General features: G+C 38.7%; 2 protein-coding genes across 3 annotated transcripts in view; both read right to left on the bottom strand.

Annotated features, from left to right (window-relative positions):
- Positions 1 to 8,513, bottom strand: part of LOC119722542 (AP-3 complex subunit delta-1-like) — a 28,072-nt gene extending 19,559 nt beyond the window's left edge. For both annotated transcript variants that reach the window (XM_038192728.1, XM_038192729.1), the window contains exons 1-9: positions 8,227 to 8,513; positions 6,880 to 6,975; positions 4,279 to 4,440; positions 2,890 to 2,997; positions 1,631 to 1,696; positions 1,386 to 1,449; positions 976 to 1,115; positions 622 to 695; positions 310 to 359 (exon numbers count right to left, since the gene is read on the bottom strand). In XM_038192728.1, coding sequence (XP_038048656.1) covers positions 310 to 359; positions 622 to 695; positions 976 to 1,115; positions 1,386 to 1,449; positions 1,631 to 1,696; positions 2,890 to 2,997; positions 4,279 to 4,440; positions 6,880 to 6,975; positions 8,227 to 8,322 — 856 coding nt within the window. In that variant the 5' untranslated portion in view covers positions 8,323 to 8,513. The remainder of the gene's footprint in view (positions 1 to 309; positions 360 to 621; positions 696 to 975; positions 1,116 to 1,385; positions 1,450 to 1,630; positions 1,697 to 2,889; positions 2,998 to 4,278; positions 4,441 to 6,879; positions 6,976 to 8,226) is intronic.
- Positions 8,514 to 9,224: 711 nt separating this feature from the next.
- LOC119722543 (protein sidekick-1-like) lies at positions 9,225 to 16,976 on the bottom strand. The gene is made up of 13 exons (XM_038192730.1): positions 16,775 to 16,976; positions 15,301 to 15,469; positions 14,966 to 15,089; positions 14,512 to 14,669; positions 14,120 to 14,243; positions 13,605 to 13,774; positions 13,102 to 13,262; positions 12,676 to 12,850; positions 12,346 to 12,437; positions 12,004 to 12,133; positions 11,656 to 11,754; positions 11,051 to 11,195; positions 9,225 to 10,769 (listed from the first exon to the last, which is right to left on the bottom strand). Exons 2-13 carry the CDS (start codon positions 15,389 to 15,391, stop codon positions 10,502 to 10,504), a joined length of 1,737 nt encoding a protein of 578 aa, XP_038048658.1. The 5' UTR covers positions 15,392 to 15,469; positions 16,775 to 16,976; the 3' UTR covers positions 9,225 to 10,501.
- Positions 16,977 to 21,475: the final 4,499 nt, after the last annotated feature.

The following is a 21,475-nucleotide window of genomic DNA, read 5'->3' as shown; positions in this document are numbered from 1 at the left end:
GTTGTCTTTCCTTAATGGCCCTCTTCTTAATGCATCCTTTGCATACCATTTCTTCTTCTTTGGGTTTTTTTTCTGGGGGGGGGGGGAGTCAAAATATTAGCTGACATCCTTGACGTGGGAGATAAAATCTAAGTTGGTTGGCACAACATCACATGAAAACTGATTCAAAAGAGAAAACAACTATCAATGCTTCGTATATTTCTGGATGGTTCAAGACCTTTTGTTCATCTAATACCTCTCTCCATCTTTCATGGTCAATGTGTAAACTAATCAGAGACATTTCAGAAAGAAGGAATTTGTATGACTTACCGGAGATGACAGTGTTGATACATTCATAGAGCAGCGACATAGCCGATGTACTGTCAAGAAAACATGACAAAAATGATATTTTCATTATAATTTCCTATTTCAAGCTATTATTCTGATCCGACCAAACAATTTTCTAGACTAATGCTGCAATTTTATTCAGCAAAGCAACTTCCCACTTAGCAGTTAACTAATATGCAGGATTACAAGTGAATGTGAGAGAATGCACATTAATCCTTTTATATCTGAGTTATCATTAAAATATGTTTAGCATATAAAGAAGCTAAGCAGATAAAGACTCTGTGGATGATTTACCTGTGAATGAGATTTGTCAGAGGTTCCAATAATTTCTTGCCTAGTCTTGGCTCCAGCGGTGTCAAAGCTCCAAACTAGACACAAACACAAGTTCAACAGCATTAGCATACTACAATTCCTGAAGCAAAATACTCCAAAATTCACTCTTAAAATGGCAATGTCATTGTGGTGTTGTACACACGTCCATCACAAGTCATCCAGTCCCGTGGCAAGTCACAAGTCAATCAAATTAATTGTGACAAAGACATTCCTTTCTTAGGAATTGACTTCTGATCGACTCGTCACCAGACATGTGACTGGTCTTGTGACCAGCCTCGACCACAATACTGTACCATTCTTCTCATCTACACTCACCAGTTTAATGATCTTGATCAACATCCAGTTGTTGGTTGAGCTGGTCATCAGCTTGAAGAATAGCGGTGCCAATGACAGATAGTTCTTGGGATTCTTACGAGCCAATTCACATATGACATTGACAGCCGCTGACTGAACACCTGCCGAGTAATCCAAAACCCTCATTTTAATAATTGCTACAATATTTGTAATTATTTCAGGACTCAAGATGAATACCAACATTTATATAACTTATTTTTCCAGCCGCTTTTCAGTCAGTCAGTCAGTCAGTCAGTCTTCAGTTGGTTACTCAGTCAGCCAAAGGCCAATAGGGTGGCCCTTCGGGTTCAGCACAAGAACTAAAATATTCAAGTTGAGACAACATGAACAATGTTCAGTGCCAATGCCATTTTGATGATCAGCGATCTCACCTGGATCTGGATCTTCCAGTTTGTCCTTTAATCGTGGGAAGGCTGGCCTCAGTGCTTCTGGGAACTGTGAATGACAACAACAACAACAACACAAGTCACAGAAACATACTCTAACACAATGATAGAAACAGTGATAGAAAGTGTCTGGAGGGGGCTGTAGGCCATTTTACTAATACCCATGTTTTAGGAAGTTGTGCTAGGTGTGGGCCATTACTATCTTTTGACAGAAAGAAATCCTTCCTTACCTTGAGGAAGATTTTGTACATTAGAAGCACTGCCTTTTTCCTGATGTAGGGTTTTGTGGAAGCCATCTAAAAGGAAATAAAGTGGGAAGTAGCATTCAATACCAGTTCATAAAGAAAAGTCTACATGTAGGTACATTTCAAATTGATTCCTATTGATATTCATATTCATTAACTTACACCAGGAATATTGACCAGATACATTTTCACAGACTTTGGAGGATTTGAAGAAAAGCATTTTTTTAAACATAAATATCAAACAATTCTGAAACCTTTCTTTTTTCTTTGTTCTATGGTTCTTTGTTCTTCATCTTTAAATGCTTGATAACTTTAACAGATGTAGCACAGTATCAAACAAAGCACACAAACAAAAATAAACTAAAATGGTTTGACTGGTGTGGGTTAAGACAACTATACATAAAATACAAATCAAAGCAAAGACTGTTAAAACCAAGAGTTGTCTTGAAACTAAGAAACAGGCCATCCAGCTATATGATCTTTACAATCGTATGAAAAGCATTCAGCTCTTTGCAATTTAGAATGTTTCATTTTAGCACACTGACTAGCTAAGAGTTAGTCAGCCCAGAGCTAGTCAACCACGTTACTTGGTTGGGATTAAGTCTCCTGGTCATCAATTTGTCACTTAAGTGAAATTTTGTATTTTATTTTTGTGTGTTTTTTTTTCCTAGCTCTTTTTTTTCTTCATTATCTGAATCCAATACCTGATTCGAAGCGTCAAGAACAGCCCAGAATGATAAACAAAAGAAGTGACCAAATTAAATGAAACAAATCAACGAATACATTTATCAAAGAACCTGAAAACCGACACTATCCGGACCTGATTTCATAGCTTTGCTGTCACAAAATGTGGTCCTTCACAAACTCTCTGAAAATCTGGTTTCCCTGTTTCATCCCAAGTTTACTTTTGCGACACACTTTTGTTTCCTTATGGACTCGTCTACCCACACAAACATTGGTTCAACCAATGGCACACACTGCCACAAGGACAATTTCAATTGAATAGTGTTTGCAAGCAAGACTTAACTTTGTTATGGTTTTAACAAGCTAGCAAATTGATTGATTCTACCATTTGTGCTAACTGTTAGGCCATGCAGTATCAATCACAGCCAATACACTGAACAGACTGTAAGCATAGATACGTCATCTATGGCAAGCAAAGCCATGAAATCACATTTGATTGTGAAGAACACCAAAACAAGAACCAAATAAAAATCAACAAATGGAACAAACACTGGACTTACCAAACTCATGAGATCGTTAGCCAAATCTCTGGCCAGGTCAGGGGATGTGAAACATGCAAGACCGTTCATGGCCACGCTAGCATCATACTGGTTCGTACTGTTAATATCCTACTCAGGATCATAACCCCCCAGAATACACCCAGATGGTCACGTTAGAACCATCAGGATGAAGCAGGTGTCAACGGCAGGTGGACGGTGAAGTTGCGTGGGGCAGTCAGGCAGTCGATTGGTTGGTGGGACCAGTGTTGAAGGCAGAGGGGAGCAGGGGGTAACGTGACCATGAAGTTGGAGAGATCAAAACCAAAACAAAAGAAAAACGGGAAAAAAGGCTACTGAAAGATACGTGTACGAGAGCTACATAGCCAGAATTAAACACGGTATGACAGAGTGACTACCAATGAAAGTGCTGAAAGGAATGATGGTTTGACGTGTAAGGATGGAACCAATTAAATCTAATCATATATGAAAATAAAGACTTTTTACAAAACATTGCAACTTGTCTTGTGGTCTTAATGTATTGCAGAAATTACAAAGCCAAGACTGGAGCAATGACAGTGCTTTGTTTTGACCTAATGTTGCAAACCAGTAAAAACAGGAATGAATCGGTTCAAATAAGAAATATGACTGGTATCCAGCTAAGTAACGAATATATAAAATTGCGATTTTGGTTCCGATTTAGTAGTTCCATTCCTCACACCTCAAACAACTCTACCGAAGACACAGTGGCCTACAGGTTAGCGTTTTCACATGGTGTACAACAATTTGCCAAGGGATGGGAGGAAACAGGGAAAAAGTCTCAAATAATCTACATGTACGTGTACAAACCAACAGGTCCTGAACTGTGACCTTTTGACCTCTGAACTTACCAGCCCCATAATGTCATTGGCCAGGTCACTGGTCATTTCGGAGGTCAAGAAACATGACAGACTGCTGAGTGCACAGCCGGTATCGTACATTTGTTTGCTGCCCAGATCCTGTGAAAATCACTCATTAGGAAACTCATACATGTAGCATCAATTTGCATAAATATCACCAGCTTGTCAATAAGCCAGATAATTCTTTTGCAATTTTCTTCGAGGTGCAAAATTCTGAATAAGGTCAAGCCCATACAGTGAACTCCAACATTCAATTTGTAATTATAAATGTACCAAACACCCATTTAAAGATTTTCATTTCACAATTCGTTCAAAGTAATTATCCTCTGGATTATCCCTGAATGATGATGCTTTTTGGCTGTTTTTAAACTTGTAAATTGCACATGTAGATGAAAGTACACTTCTCAAATTGCAGATTCAATCCAATTGGTTTCAGAAGAAAGACCAACTCCATGAATTGTAATCTGGTTGTTAACACATGTCCAATTTCACTTGTACTTATTCGTCTACTAACCTTTCTGATCATGTTTGTAGTGAGCATGAGTACATCCGTTCCTTCATGGAAGCTCTGAGATGCAGCCAAGTAGCCGATACGTTTGAAAGTAAACTTAGACGAGCTCATCACCTCAATAATGTTGAAAGCCGCCCAGCTGATGTCATAGCCAAGCATTTCCAACTGTGGAAGAAGCAGGACGATAGAAAACACGAGTGTGAAAGCATCAGTTATGCAATCAATCTGGTATTTCACAATTGCAACGACAATCAATTAGACTTGGTCATTCAGAAAATATCTTTGCATAGTCAGTTACTTTCTGCATTATTTTTTATTTGGACGACTTTTATTTTGAAAAAGCCTTTACATGTAATTCATTATGGCTTGATGTTTGAAATGGACTTTTTGCCCTCCTCTTTATGACCATAATGTCTGCAGTTTCCCTAATGCAGAATTCTGCTTTCTCAAACTACTCCACCTTTGCTCCCAATTCATGGAGACAGACCTTATACAGCAGCACATACATTGACATGTAGCTGTGAGTGTTACATGTCACATGCACCTGCCCGTCATGCCTGTTTGTGTGGGTGTACTGCACATTCACAATGTACATGTACATTGTAACTACCTACACGTATTTCAATGACAACACATGAACTGACACCCTTACTTGTACTATGTGTATCAAGCCTACTATGTTTGTGTAGAGATACATGTATATTCTGGCCCTCCGAATACATGTACCCTAGGCCTTTTTGCCAGGATGTAGCCTCAATCCTGCAAAATCCTCCAATTGGCTTCATGGAAAAAAGCATATATAGCCTCAATCCTGCAAATTCCTCCATTATTTCTCGAATATCGTCCGTGAAGGGGTGACCACTGCCTGAATCCTACGGCAGTGACTGTCGATATGTTAAGGCTTTGCCAGTGACATCCTGGAGCAGTATGGAGGATTTCAAGCATAATCCAGGCCTATATTTATGCATGGCTGAACAACAACACAAGGTCCGGCCCAAGACCTTGACAAAGTGCATCCTACGATATCAGTAACGCACTTTTGCCATGCATTCAGGGCGGTTAGGGTTAAGATACAGCCAAAAATAGGTCAGTAGGGGTGGACATTTCAAAATTGACCTTTTTTGTAAAATCGGAAGGCTACATATGCCCTCTTTCATGTCAACTATCTTTTTTCCGAGAAAAACTCATGATGAAATTAAATGTGACATATTTGCTAAGGAGTTAATATTCAATAACCTGAAATAAAGCATGTTTATTGTTGCTAAATAAATACTTCAATTTTGAATCGTTGATTTCTCTGTTTGATTTCTGTGTTTTCTTCTTTCTGATCTGCCTGTGTTCTAAGTCCCATAACTTCTGAACGGAAGGTCGTATTCACATGGGGTTTTCACCAAATATAAACTGAAAGATAGTTCTATTTAAAATTGGAAGGAAAAAAATTTGATAAGGGTCGACAAACGACCCATTTAGCTTGATCGCATCACAATTTATGAACCATTTTATACATCACCGTCAACCATTAGCAGTAGCACACTCAATTAAAGGTACATATACATGTAGATATGTACACGTATGCACTCCTTAATGCAAATTATTTAATGGGATAAAACTACAAATTCAATATATTTAAATAAGGACCTTACGGCAAGGCATTCATACATTATGCAGCATGATATAGTACAGGCTCATGGCTTGACAATATTTGAATCATGGTATAGGCCTATTTGCTTATAAATTACATGTATGCAGAGGACTGAGTAAAGCCTTCAACATATGCCAGATCAGTCAACTGGCAAACAGTATGCAAATTAAACATGCAAATTAACTTGTTTAACTAAAAGATATTTTCAGATATGTACTGGTGCCAATAATATGTATGTTTCTCTAGAAACTCTTTATAAATTAAATACCACTAATTTAACTCAACCACTGAAAAAAACGTCTCCGCAGGTATATTTGTAAAAGGAAACCTATTTTTTTACAGGTACAAACAACGTACATATTTATCATTATTGTTTGTATCTGCTTGTGTCTGTTGCACAAACACTGGCATTGTTTACAGTGATTTAAAATTCCAACCAACATCATACTAACTCCTGTTTCTTATCCAGATGAGGAAAAATAGCACACAAGGAGTGAAGTTATTTTAGTGAACACACAACAGACTGAATAATGCAACTTGCAGCAAATTGGTGCTGTGTTCTTTTAAGTTGTTTGCTTGACTGATTCATAATGGATACGAACTGAAAAAAATTGTACTTAGTAGAGAGAATTTCCTATAAAAACTTACATAGCAGACTGTGACCTTGAGTGCAGAAAAAAAACATGCAAAACAAATTCAGGCCAGAATTACTCACTCTTTACACCACAAAATTCTCCTGGATTTTCATGAGGCCAAGACAAGCTCCTCAGTATTTATCAGCCAAGCTTGAAGTCTGAATTCAATTTTTGAAGCAGACCATGGAGAGATAAGACGTGTACCAGATGTTTCTTCCGACAAAGTTGAAGGAGCAGTCTATTTTCTTGTGTTGCATATTTTCAATACCATAAGTTTTGGGACTCTCATACACAGTATTGAGAGTCCCAAATGTTCCGACTACTTACGTAGTAGAGCTTAGCGACTGCATTGGCTTTGACTGCAATATTCTCTTGTCTCAACTCTTGTTTGATGTCATCTATGCATGATGCTATGTACTTGGCCTGTAAAGTAAAAAAAAGAAGATAGATTTATTTTTAACATAGCCTGGTACAGAGTGCCACCTAAAATATTATTTTAGTGTTTATGGTATCATCGTGATTTCAAAGAATATCCTTGTAATAAAAACATAACTCTATTTCCAGTTTAATGTTGTTTTTGGTTTTGGTAAGCATGATTAAACATAAGTAGCCACAGACAATGACAGAATTTATATTCATCGACCTGATAAACATGAATCAAATTCAGATAAAAAATAAAGGCACTGGCTATTGTTATGGCAGCTGTAACGTGATTTGCAACTGCTTTCATAACGGAACCATCTGGCTCCCTGACCTACTAGTATTCAACATCAAGATTTTTGGCTGTTGCAGCCAGACTATCATTCAACCGAATGTTTGAATGACGCTGCTGACGTTGCTTTTTTCTTCATAAATATCATCTCAATGAAGGTCAGTAGTTGCAAAAATGATAAGACATGAATCTGGGACTGAGAAACATTTCTAATTTTGTTAGGAAATACTTAGAAAATGTTCTTGACGCTCCATAGACTTTGTACACAACTGCTGAAGTAACGTCAGGTTGCAACATTCTTTTCTTTTTTACCCTTACAAAAATATTTCCACCAAAGACACCGATTACGAAGAAGAAAATAAAATCTATTTAAAATAACAAGAACGAATTGATTAAAAGTTAAACATGAAATTAAAGAAAACTATTTCAAAAACATTCTTTTAAAATGGAACTTTGCAGCAATGGTTTCGAACCAGGATCCCTGCCCTGGTCCTGGAGAAGCAATTGCAAATCGCGTTACTTATGGCTGCTGTGCACTACGTACGAAAAACAAAGCATCTCAATTCAAACAAAAATTTAATCATTTGAAACCAAAAAGGGGAAAAGAATAAGAATGAAGTATTCCTGCATCACTCCACAAACATATATTGTCATCTTACCTTGTTTCTCAGATAGGTTTAACGTTTATTATAGGCCTTTATGTTTGTTCATGTGAGTAGCTAGGCTTGACTTTTTTTGGGGGGGGGGGGGAATTACTAGCTCGATATTTTGAACAGTTAGACTTAGAGTCAAACTAAAAAGAAAGAAGCATATAAATGATATAATGCTTACAGATGAACTGAACTTTACATGGCAAGAGCCAAGGTAACAGGTCATCTCGTACCTTGGGCAACTCGTACCTTGGACAAACCCTTTACATGTTTCGAGCATTAAATTGGGCCTAGCAATTCTGATCCACCCACCTCGCTATCTTTGTTGTTGCGGATGCCTCTCACCAAATCCTGCAAATTCTTGTCGAAAACGCGCTCCAAACTCCCCTTCACCTTCTTCAGAGCCATGACGACTTGGCAATCTGGAGGCCAGCTATCTCTAAGAAGTCAAGAAATTCTGTATTTTGGCCGAGGAAGTGGGCGAATCAGCGAATAAATTTCAACTGAAACAAGTGTCCATACCTGCAACGTTACAGTCTCATCGCCATTGGTTTGCACACGAAAATTTCTTGTACATGAACAATATGGCGGTGCTGAGATGTCATGTGATCAAATCTGCTCCACGTCAATGGTTCGCTGGTACTCGGAGGAAACAATAATGAATAGGAAGGGAGTATGGGGCCACTGTAAAATCTAACCTGGGAATTTAACAATTTATTAACTTTTTATTATGAATCTCAAAATTCCGTCAGAAAAATCATTTGTTTGGGGAGCTTTTTAATTAAACACCTAAAACTTTTTAAGCATTTTGCTGTATTCATATTGAAGACAATTCCTCCGCACCAAACGGCAAAAAAGGTAGGCGAATAACTTGCTGACTTTTACCAAACCGTATGCATATTGTTTTTTTTCCAAAAAAGCAGTTTATTTTCTCTTCTATGTTTTTTCATATTATTAATATTTCTTAAAACGCCTTCAAACATTGCAACCAATTCATTAATTTATAAGCGCTGCAAACTGCTATTGACTAGGGTGATTTGAATATGCATATCACAAACGAATTTGTATTCATGCGCATGCGCTCATCATGCAGTGGTTAGATAATTGTTTTTCCCCTATTTTTGTTTTCCTTTTTTTTAAATACGGAATTGCTTGTTTTTTATTAAAATAAAAATACGAATAGAGGCCCAATCCAATTTTGATTTTGCCGGCTGCAAGTTACTAAGTGAAAACCATGATCACGCATTCAAAGAGCGCCCTCAATTTTGCAAAGGGTGACCACAGTTTGGGAGATGGACTACAGAAGTTCGTCAGTTTATATGAAAGATAAAGTAGGCTACTTTTATTTTCATTTTTCCAACTCCACCATTATTATACAGTCACAGACAGTGTATTATAATTCCGCTTAAATCAAGCTCCAGTTCTGATATTTTAGCATTTTATTTACAATTAAAAGACAAAAAGCGCGTACAATTTGAATGAGGTATATATGAGTTGGGGAAAATAATATTTTCTTTCAGTCGTGTTTCCAAGATGGCTGTACAAATACGAAATACGATTTTATATACACATATAAATTAGAAATCTGATAATATAAGAGGTAACGCCGAAACAATTTGACGAAAATCTTAAATTAACTTTGCAGCCATAACCGAAAAAAATAAAATTCCCTGCAAAACCTTTATCAGGACCAGATACCGTTTTGTCCATGCATGATAGCTTTACACTTTAATAATGGCTATATTATATGTTATATGTAAATGATCAGAATTACTTTTGTTTTCTTCAATAATTATATACATGATTATAATCACATAATTACAGAGCAATACTCCCAGAGTAATATTTCATCAGAGTAGCAACAACAAATGTAAAGAAATACGCCCTGGCACTGCACCCTGCTTGTTAATTATGGGTTACTGACATTCTTGAACTAGAGCAACATCTCAAAATTAATTCTTAACAAAACGACAATATTCCTGAATCTTTCAAACCGGGAGTGCCCGTTCTTTCCTGCAGCTTACTCTGTATTTTGCGACGAATAATATTTAATAGTTTTTTTACACTAAAAACGAACCAATATGTTGCGTTGTTGTCTGCTCAAAACAGAAATTAAGTAACAGTAAATGGAGGCCAATCAAAAATAAACCTAATAATACTTCCGTGTTTAAAAGAATATATCATTTTGTTCAGCAATAACACGTATTTAGTTTTCCCGGAGTTACTGTCTCCAATTCAGTCCAGGTAAACCTTGCAGCCAGTAATGTTGAGTCCCTTGTGTTGACAACAAAGTGACATTCGGTCCGAGATTTCGAATGTTGTTTTAACTTAAAAATAACTTCGGAACCATATTTTAATTTGATGAAACTTGAAAGAGATTGTTTTAGATAATTTGTACTTTAAATTTTCCACCACATCTTGTGTTGGTTTTATTTTTATCTCGAGCTTACGACCAGGAAATGCGGGGCTAAGCTTAGCGCTTTCCTCACAGGTCACTGTGATCAGCGACTCCTCAAGTCAATAAATATACGAATTTATGTTCTCCACGCCATTTATAAGGAAGGGGAGAAACCTGTTGTCTTGACAATCACAAGAATGATGAAAGTGTATCCAGCTTGATCTGGTTCCCTGCCTCCCCCTCATCGCCCATATCCATAAGTAGATTGTGCAGCACTGTAATGAGTGTACGAAGTAACTCCATGCGGGACCCGCTTCCCATGTGTTGTATGGGGGCGTTTGACCAACCACTGTAGCCTCGTGAGTTTTTGGCTTTGACCCGGAACTGATAGAGTCTATTAGCCTCCAGTCCCTTGATCGTGTACGACGTCTGGGTACCATTTAATTCGATGAAATTGCTGTACAGAGGGGAAGAAAATTTTAAGAATTGAAGAAGAAATCGCACAGCAAAATGCTAAACCCTCCATTTACAAATTTAAACAAAATATCCACAACCCAAATTAGAAAACCATTAAATTGGGTGCCATCAATTTCACGCGCACGTAGAGGTGTCACGCTCGTGCGCAGGTGGTACGCGCGCACCGACCAACTTGAAATGGCACTCGCGCCCCAAATTAAGAACGTGCGCAACCTGCGCGTTAGCGTGGGGCCCGATTAGTCCAATTAAAGGTCTACATACCTTGTTGTTTCTGCCACTGCTCCCTTGTTCCATTCCAAATGATAACCTTCAATGTACCCATTGGGCCTATTCGGCCTTTGCCAAGTAACCAAGGCAGACGTTTCCGAGATGTTTTGGACGCGTACATTTTCTGGTGGTCCAGGTTCTGTTAGAAAAATGCACAAAAAAAATGTCAAAGCACTTTACCAAACTCATGTGATTATTAGCTCGCTTGCTTTGCAGACCAGTCGAAATCATCAATTTGGTGGGGGGGGGGGGCAATAGAAAACCCGTTTGAATTTGTAAACCATTTCTCAGCTAGTCTGTCACTTTGTTTGGTACGTGACTGTGTTGTTTTTCTGTAGAAAAGGGTCAGGTCTTCGACCTACAGATGTCGAACATTGATTGTTGAAGAGGAAACTGGTCAATTCCTGTTTGTTAGAACGAAAGGTAAGAATTCTAATGACTAAAACAGAATACCTTGTAATTGAGATTATAATATAGTATACATTTCTGAATGAAATTAGTTTTTCTCATAATCATTTTCAAAAAGATCCAAGAGACCACAGCTTTGAGAAAATCATCATTCTAAACAGCTTTTTATTCTAGATTCGTCATAAATTTACCTGATGTTTTATCGGCCAGAAAATAGCTCGCTGTTGGCCCCCGCCCAGCCGAGTTTAACGCTGCTAAATCGACATAGTACTCCTTGAATTTTTCCAAATCTGAAATAAAAAGGTATCATAAAGTTGCAAATTATTGAAAAAAAAACCAATTTCATGTTCTCCACGGCATTGTTCTCAGACAGTCCTCGTCTACAGGCTTAAGCATTAAATTTGTTCAGTTAAATAGTTGCTTATCCAAAAATTGAAATGAAACTTTGCTTCATAGTGCATTTCACATCGGCAAAAACATTTTACGATGAAAAAGCAGATTGGACGAAATATGAACCAACATTTGAAGAATGAACTTACTTTCTATTAGAACCATGGTTCCATTGGCCCTGACAGTTCTGACAACACTGGAGGAACCATTAGGTAACATCTGACGCAACTCGACCTCATAGCCTAGGATTTTCCCCCGTCTATTTGCATGTGAGAGTTCCTGAAATAGAAATAAAAGAGTGGTTTATGTCGTCACAAGATTGTCGATTGACAGAGCATCTTATAATTCAAAACTTTGAGTCTGTTAACTGGTTCTTCTCGGAACCACAAATAACTCGCAAAACAGATTTAGACAACACCAGATCAGTTGCAGCTATTAAGAACAAGTTAATCACATTATATTGTGTGATGATTTTTGGCAAGATTGCGTACCTTCCATTGTAGGAAAACGTCTCTCTGGTAGGCAGGATCGTTAATGTTGTCATATTCTTGGCCTTGTATTCCCGATATGGCTGCGTTTGGTGCTGCGTTCAATGAGAAAAGTAACATTTAAATACAAGCTTCAAGTTTATAATGTCAGCAAATTTAATCTAAGTTGTTTTTATGAGCTTTGATAGTTTTTAGGAACACTGTACAGCGTAATTGTGTACATCCGTGAAACAAAAACGTAACGATTGTTGCGTTTCACAAAATAAGCCGAACAACTTAGTTTGTCTGTTTGTTGGGGTGTTGGGATGTTTGTTTGTTTGTTTGTTTGCCTACCTGCTTCAGATGTCTTGCGGCTGACTGGCTCTGACCACGCGCTCCATTTGTCGTCTGAGTAACTCCCCAATGCACGGCAAGAGACACGGACACTGTAGGACGTATGCGGCAGCAGGTTGTTGATGGTATACAGACGAGGTTTGACGTACGGTTCGCTGTGGCTTAAGTCGGGGATCTGAGGTTCAAAATTCGGCAGAAGAAAACGTAAAGTTTAACAAAAAAGGCAGATGTAAAGCAGCATCACAATAATTTATGATTAAATAAAATATAATACTTATGATTACGAACAATATAATTATGAACGACCACTTCACAAAACAAGGCGTTAGACGTTTGCTAAAGGGCCCAATTTCTTCGTTTCCAATGAAAGAATGAACATTTACGCTTGCTGAGAAATTAGGAAGTATAGAAAGAAAGATGACCAACCATTCGTGTGTGAGATCCTCGATCCGTAGTGACTTCGAGTCTGTACTCAAGAAAGTAAGCAAAGACCTGATCGTCCCATTCACTTGGAAATCCCCAGGAAACACGGAGCTCTTCGGGACCTAGTGTCTCTACTTCGACAGCAGTGGGTGGGTTGGGGATAGCTGCAGTCAAGAAAGACAACATTGAAATTCACTCACAAGTGTGATCCTTTAGAAGAAATAAGAGCGATTGAACGCACCACCATCATCATCAATTATCGTCTGCATCAGTATCGTAAACCTACTATCAGAGACAACATTGTCACTTTCATTTCATGTAGGTCATATCATTTCTCACTAGCGTCATCAATAATAAATGACTGTCATCACTGTGTCGTCTGTAATGGCACATCCATCAGCAGCCGCACATTTATTGCCATCCGTGCCAGGACACCTGTTACAGTACATGTCCATACTCGTGTCATATCATTGTTGTCACTGTGGTCACCAATGACTTCAACCTACCTGCTGTTCCCGGATTGAAGTGCATTTCTGACGTGGCTGAGCCGAGGTTGTTGGTGGCCGTCACGCGTATCATTTGATTGTAACCGTCGTTATGCACGCGGGAAACCACGCACGTGTTCTTCCCCCGTCCTTCAAGTTTGGGACAGTCCTGCCAGTCACCTGACCCATAGCTACAAAATAAGAGCAAAAATACCAATGTCCTTTATGTAATGTCATAAGTAAAAAAAATCCACGCGGAAGGACGATCTAGAAACGAAATTTACAGAAACCGTGAGCACATTCGGCATTGACTTTGTCATAAAATTAGGATGATCCGAATTCTTTTTTTCCAAATTGATTTTGAAATTGAGTAACAATTGTATTTAAGATTGATTTGCTTTCAAGGTTAAGATAATACTTAGTTAAGATAATATAAATAGATATATTGACGATAAGTTTGTTCTATAATATACATACATAATCTGTCAATTTCATTCTAAATCAATGACAAATTAAAACATAAGTCTGGTACCTACCGCTCCCTATAGCTGAACTTGTAGTGTGTTCTAAGGTTAGTTTTGGCACCTTCACTCCACTCACACCAAAAGTCTTGCATGTTGGGGCTATGGCAACGAAGTCCCGTTGGTGGAGACGGTGGCACTGCAAATATAAAAGATTTAGCCAATAAACTGGGGTTGAACCACACTTGCGCGCGTTATCGAGGCGCGCGTGCATTTTGGTAATCCCATTGGTCGAATAAGCATTGGGCGCGCGCGTACCACCTGTGCGCGCGCGTGGTTACACCTGCTTCTAATTGAGGTCACCATATTAGTCTAGATAATGTAGATCACTTTCACTGTAAATGACTGTTCACCAGTAGAAGGCATTAATAACCGCTGCTCATCAGTAAAACGGTCCATATACTTACCTCCAACTCGCAGCATTGAGCCTTGATAATTCCATATTCTTCGACCGTCGCTTTCCAACGCGCAGAAATAGGAGCCAGAGTCAGTAAAAGTCACGTTACGCACTGTTAGGCGGGAGATGTTGTCTTCTACTTCATATCGCTCGCGTGGAATTAAACTCCTGTAATCAAAACAGGGGATTTTAGTTAACAAACTAAGTTACCGGGATTCGAACCCAAGACCTTCAATAATATTACAGTTATTCACAACAACAAAAAGTGCGTGGACCAAAATAGCAAGTTGACAGAAATCAAGGTGATTTTTTTTCTGCGATAAATTTAATTGGCCACTGGATCGAGTTTCAGTTATGTGATGTGATTTTTTTAACTTAAAAAAAAAGAGTCTCCAATGTATGGGGTGAGATCAGCAAGTTCAAGAAATAGTTCCCAAGGCAATGTCAGTACCAGTTAGTCCTACCTGTATGATTTGTAGTACCAGACTATATCAGTGGCAGTTTGCGTTGTAGCCGATGTGTTGAGAACGCAGCGAAATGTGACGTTTGAACCTACGACTACTGTGGGGTCCATTGGCTTGATAGATGCTGCACGATAACAAATAAAGTGAAAGGTTCAAATTAAAAAGCGTGTCATATCATAAACCGAAAGCAGAAAAGTTTCAAGGAATATTTAATAGGACACAAAGGGGCACCAACAAAATTAATTGAACAAGGCCAAAACTGCAGTTAAACGATATTCTTATCATTGAAAAAAAGTACTTTAGCTGCGGTATATTGAATTGATGGTTGATCTTACCAGGAATGGCCGCAACTTCGTTTGTTCTGCAGAGAATTATCACTAACGCAACCAACTGAGCAACGGCCAGTGTGGGCAAAAGGAGCGACATTTTCGAATAGGGTTGATGACAAACTAGATGTAGTGCAGTCGATGGTAGCCTCTAACGGACGGGTTTGGAAGAATTCACCTGTAATTTCCAGACAGGAATAACTTTTTTTATATGAATATTTTGCATATCCCATTGGTCTTTTTATTTCTATTCTACCAATTATGTCAAGTTTCAGCAGTAGCATCACGGGGTGAATTTGCAGGGACTCATTTTCTGGAAGGGGGCAATTTTTTTAGTCAAAGGTTATTTTTTTAACTACAAAAAGTGCATATTTGTCTTCCCCGAAGTATCGTAATGTATTTGCGGAAGCCGTTGTTAACGGTTTCTTTCAACACTTTTTTCTGAAGGAACGAAATTGGCCATGAACCAACATTTATATTAATGAAGTCTGAGCCTCAAAGAACAGACGTTTGTCATTGTGTCTGAAGATGACATGGCCATACTTTTGTAACCATGCCAAGCCGGATGACAAAATATCCTGTTCATTTAGAACTTAACTGGGATGCATCCAATCACCATGACGATTAATTTTGTTTATAGAATCACTGAAGAGACAATTCTCAGAATTCAGGTCTTGGTTAATCACTCAGACCGGATGAAATAATAGTTGCAATGCGGAGGGGGAGGTGCACATGGATATCATAAAAAAATACTTTAAAGGCACATTAAAAAAAAACAGGCCACGGAACAAACACGTGATCCCAAAACTATGCATGTCATGGCATCCTTGACAATAATCCCTTGCACAATAATGTTCGTAATCCGGAGATACATCCTTTTGTTTTGGCGTCATTTTTCACTTCAAAACTGGATACTTATAAAAAAAAAAAAAGATATCATCGTCTACTCTTTGATCTCATCGCCCGCAAAAAAAAGATTATTGACTCACTGATAACGAGGGGAGGCGTTTAAGCTGTTCGATAAAATGTACCGTGGCACACACATCATTTGTTACAGCGATGCATAGTGTGTGTTTAGTCATCAAGTGCTATCCCACCCCTTAACAATATCAGGGTCGAGGGGAGAAATAGGTCAGAGAATTTCCCACGAAACGAAGATGAACAAATTAGTCATAAATGAATAAATATTGCATAATGTAAGAACAGAAACTCCACACTTCCAGATAAAAAAATGACTGCAGGAATACTTGTATCGTTCCACCCACAGCACGGTGTTAGAGAAATTCAGTTTCTGAAATTACGGCCATGTTTCTTCATACAATCGTGAATGTAATCGACGATAACCAGTGATGGTTATGTCTTCACACAAATTAAAATCTAGTTTGCTTCAAATATATTGATTCCCTGGATAAATTCTATTTAGGATGAAAATTTAGATAAGCTTAAAGAAGAATTTGTATTTATAATTGTATAGTTAACCTACCTGTAATGTCAGATGCGCGTGTGGCTGACTTTAAACTTCAGAAGCGGTGTACTTTTAACAGGACTGACCCAGAGGCTGATGTTATCTACTCATCCGAAGTATTCTCCCAGCCAGCTATCCGTTGGTGCACTACTCTATCCGTGCGGTAGAGCCGAGTAACAGCTCTGACGACCAAACCGAGTGGGGAGCGACCTTTTATCTTATCCACACACAGCTGGTACAATGGCACACCTGGTGACGTCACGTGTCAATCAAGTTCAGCCGGGGCCCGCTACACGTCACGGAAATGCACGCAGGTTGGCCTACGTTTGGCCATGGTTTGGCATCACACACAAAACAACAGCAACCACGCAGCATGCAATGCGTAGTTCAGGTTAGGGTCTGATGCACATCCACGTGGTTTAATTCCGTTAATGACTCGCAGTACGATCCTCTTTTTTGTGGGTACGTGATTTGCAAAATTACAAGTCACGATTTCGAAAAGGGGGAGGGGCATGCCGAGTCGTCCCCAACCCGGGTAAAACAGAAATTATCATCAAATTTCTGCGAAAATTGCACTGCCACCTGATCAAGGGCTGGGCCGCCAAGGGTTCAACTCCTTCACCCAGTTACTCTGAAAAGATGCAAAAACAGCAACGCCACTGGCAAGAACTTGCTCAGTGTTACTCGTTAGACCAATCACTCTTAGGTCCCTGGAATTCAAATAATTCAATTGCTCGGATTTCAAAAAGCTTCAATTATCATTTGTTATCAAAATGAATTCCCCGATGTAAGATGAGAAATCAGCGATAACAGACCCCATGTTTCACGGAGAGGTTTCCAAGTAATCCAGAAATGCGGTTTCAAAATACTGACCCAACTTATTTAGTATCTATTGTTGAATATTTGCGAAGAGATGGTTGAGATTTTATCAAAGTGCGCGGTGTACAACTTGGGCGGGCCGTCAAATAGCGCGGCAGATTGCAGAACGGCGTAGGCCCCGAGTTTGTCGAACTTTGACTTTGAGAGAAATCTGTGGCTTTGTGAAGGGGAATGGTGTGGTCGAATGTGCTGGTTCGTCTAATGCGTGGATGTGGTTTCGAAGACCGCCTTTAACAGATTCGTGTCCCTAGGCTTGATATTTTGCAGCAATTACTTATCTCCAATCTATGTACATGTAGAACTATACCTACGACTAATAAATAGTGGGGTTTCCGAGGACAATAGATCTGAAATCCGTGTAAATAAAAGTCAACGTAAATCCGTTAGAGGGGCATTACGCGCTTGTCAGTAAAGTGTGCAAACAGACTTTTCGCGGGAGTTTTTTTTTTTTTTTTTTTTTAAACTTTACTTGACGTTATTATTCCAGAGAGGTTTGGGTGGATAAAACTTACCAGGTATTTGCCAGTGATAACTCCTTAGATTAACGACGCCGAATAAACAACTTTTGAAAAGAGGCGGCTACTGTAATTCGTATGCGGCTTGACCAAAGGCGCCGTCCAACTCCCTTGATATGGGCGGGGCTTATTGAGAGAGGGAGTCGGAAATACGTGCATTTTCATTAATCAAGTAGGGCACATTTGATTGCCCAATTGTGATATATTTCGATACAGAAATTGCCAAGAGATTATGTGAACGTATCATGCTATGAGTTGGCAAAATGTCAAAGATCCAAGACTTCAGTCAATTTGATTCGTTGAATTCTGTTCACCATGCTTCTGTAACCACAACAAAGCATGGACCCATAGTTTCCAGGGACTCTGTAGCGTTTTGAAAGACATCGAAAGCGAAACCGCAATTAATTTTGAAGAAATTACTCAAAAACTATATAAATGACTGCTTGTAAAGCTGTCGAGCACCACCCAAGTTTCGTGAAGTTGGCACAAAAGAATATAACACCGAACCCGGGCCTCACCTTCAATTCAAGTCCGTATTTTCATTTAAAAGGTGAACTTCTTGTTTAACTTCATGTTTTCTTCACAATCCACGTGCTTTTTATTAAAATTTTATTTTTAAAAGCAATTGTTAGCAATTGTCATAACAGTCATAATTTTCTGAGAAGAGTCGCCTTGCGTGACGATTGACAGAGCGTACAAATAGAACAACGATCGTGGTTTGATCTTTTATTTAATCCTTGGAGATAGGGCCCGTTGCCATGTTTCCCTTTAGCGCGGGCTCATGTACGATTGGCACAACGATCACTGTACGGACAATGAGAACCAACAATACATTCATTGAAACACATCCACCGTGTATGTCTATACTTCTTTGCCAAGGTAAGCATGGGTGGTGTTATTGCATGATTCTACTCTCTCGCCAGTGACTAACATTTCCCTTGAACGCGACGAACAATACTCAGTTTAGTTTCAGGGCGAAATTTTATGCGAAGTCACTATTTTTGTTTCCCATGTAAATACGTCCGTTTAATTCCTCCTTTTCGTGGCTGCTAAAAATATGTTTTTCTCTGATTTTCAGTTGTGTAATCCTACGAAAGGAGTATACCTATCAAAATGTCCATTGTTTTTCTTCAAACATAGCCTGGTACAGAATGCCACCTAAAATAATATTTTAGTGTTTATGGCATCATGATGGTGTCATCGTGATTTCAAAGAATATCCTTGTTTCAAGGTAGGTATTTGGATATGCTAATTGGTGTTGTTATGTAGTTTATTTACACAGCAATTGCATTTTTGCATTGTTTGAAAACCTCTATTTTTAATAATACGTATCGCATTTCGGTCCACAACTCTCTTTAATAACCGTTAGTTTTGCTATACGGAAGGGTGACACAAATTGAACACCGACTATATATTTTAACCCCCCCCCCCCCTCCCCCATTTTTAATCAAGCGACTATCCGAAATCCCCGACAAGGTCATCAGCCCGGTGCAGATTCTCTAGCAATCTTATTGTTATTATAGTCTCCATAATAAGGTTTAATTGTCCACAATGATTTGTATTTTCTCACTATTATGTTTCACAGAACATGCCATTATCTCTGCAGTGTGTTTAATCAACCTTGATCAACTCTGCCGATCCCATCCCAGCACGGTTACCGCTGCTCACACCAATCGGATTTGAAGGGGCAAACAAACAGGAGTTATACAAGTCATGTATGCCACGATATTGTTCACAAATATTAACATAAATAAACATACACACAAACCGATTGATTTCTTTTACAAAGACTGAGCCATTATCGTAGACATCTGCGTTTCAATCAATTTCTAAGGCTCTGACTATTGTGTCAAATATACATTGAGCATGTTACCAACAATTTTATGAAATGAATGAATTTCTTGACCCGTTGCATCTTCACCGTATCTCCTGTTCTTAAGTGTCTCTTTCATTTGTCCTCCTGTTTGATAAAAAAAAAATCAAAATAGAGCTGGGCCTAAGATGCAGACATTTTAGTTTTGTTTTTGGTTTAAATTCAGCTGTCATTTTGCGACAGTAATACGAAGAGTCATCCGGCTATATAGAACTGTCGAGAATACTTCAGTTCATGATTATTTGGCGCCAAAGTCAGTGCGTTCCAGTTTCTCCTCACTTTCCACCCTTGTTGGCTGCCAGGCCATTACCATGGTGATCTGAGAGTGGGTGGGGACACCTTTTTCCTGGAAAACCAGAAATATCCTCAATCGTACCCATTGACTGTAAATCGAGGTGTGTTGGAGCCAAGTATAGGTATAGAATGACCCGGAAATCAGCCCATACCCGAGCCCAAAGAACGTCACAATCACACCCTGCGCAGTAACCGTGTATCCGTGTAAATGCAAAGAAAAAGATCAAAACGTTTGTAGTTGTTACGGGACTCAGACTTTGGGCTGGGTTGGTTGCTATGGAGACACTTCCTCATTCGTTCATTCATTATACGCCTACATCCTTGTAATAATGACGTAAATATCGTCTGGATTCAAAACACAGTTCGGAAATTCTTTCAATGAAATTTGTCCTTTATGATCTACCCTCTTTAAATTGATATATATATATTTTAGGATTTGCATTATACATGTTTATTTTGGGATTTACGGATCCACTGTACTCGGAAAAAACGTTTTGCTCTACTATAAATCCGCCACGTGAACATATCGTTCAACTCAATTTGTGATAATGCCAAAATATGAAGTATTTCAATTCAAATCTACATGGAACGCACCACCGTATATTTCAACCTTGTTCGATTTCAAAATTGAATGTCCTCGTAACAGAGTCGAACAGACTTAAACAGACAGCGTTTAGTGGTGTATTTAGACGTGTCAAACTTTAAAAAAAACTGAACCCTGTTTGTACCTAAAAAATAAATGAAAGTCATACCCCGGCCAAATCTAAAAAGAACATTATTTCCGGTGGATTTCCGAGGATGTCTTACCGGCACGTCCATCAAGACTTTATAGCAATCGTGTAAAGAAAACATGATAAAGGATTTCGCCTCATTAGTACACGTATTAAGTAGAAGAAGGAGCGATTATTCACACCTCAAGCGTCCAAGCAAAAGGTTAATTGAGTTCACTTCTTGAGGAACACACATTCTTCTTATGTCATCACGCACATCGTGAATAGACCTTAGGTTTAATTGACGGGATGAAGGTGTTTTGATGTGGGCGAAGAAGACCACCCCCAAAAACTTCAGAAGGTTTTCTTCTTTGGAATAAAACGAATCTCCGGGAGGGATAACACCTCAAAGACAAGAATGTGAAGAATTTGGAGTTTTCTGAGAAAA

Source organism: Patiria miniata, unplaced genomic scaffold (assembly GCF_015706575.1).
Source record: "Patiria miniata isolate m_02_andy unplaced genomic scaffold, ASM1570657v1 HiC_scaffold_15, whole genome shotgun sequence".
Classification (NCBI taxonomy): Eukaryota; Metazoa; Echinodermata; class Asteroidea; order Valvatida; family Asterinidae; genus Patiria; species Patiria miniata.
Note: the sequence above shows the minus strand (reverse complement) of the source record. Positions and strands in the feature narration are given on the sequence as shown.

Coding starts and splice junctions, on each gene's coding strand:
- LOC119722543 (XM_038192730.1), bottom strand. CDS start 15,391: ATGTCGCTCCTTTTGCCCACACTGGCCGTTGCTCAGTTGGTTGCGTTA. Junction 11,196..11,655: donor TCTGGCCGATAAAACATCAG/GTAAATTTATGA, acceptor TTTTTCTAACAG/AACCTGGACCACCAGAAAAT. Junction 10,770..11,050: donor GCAGTGGCAGAAACAACAAG/GTATGTAGACCT, acceptor CCCTCTGTACAG/CAATTTCATCGAATTAAATG.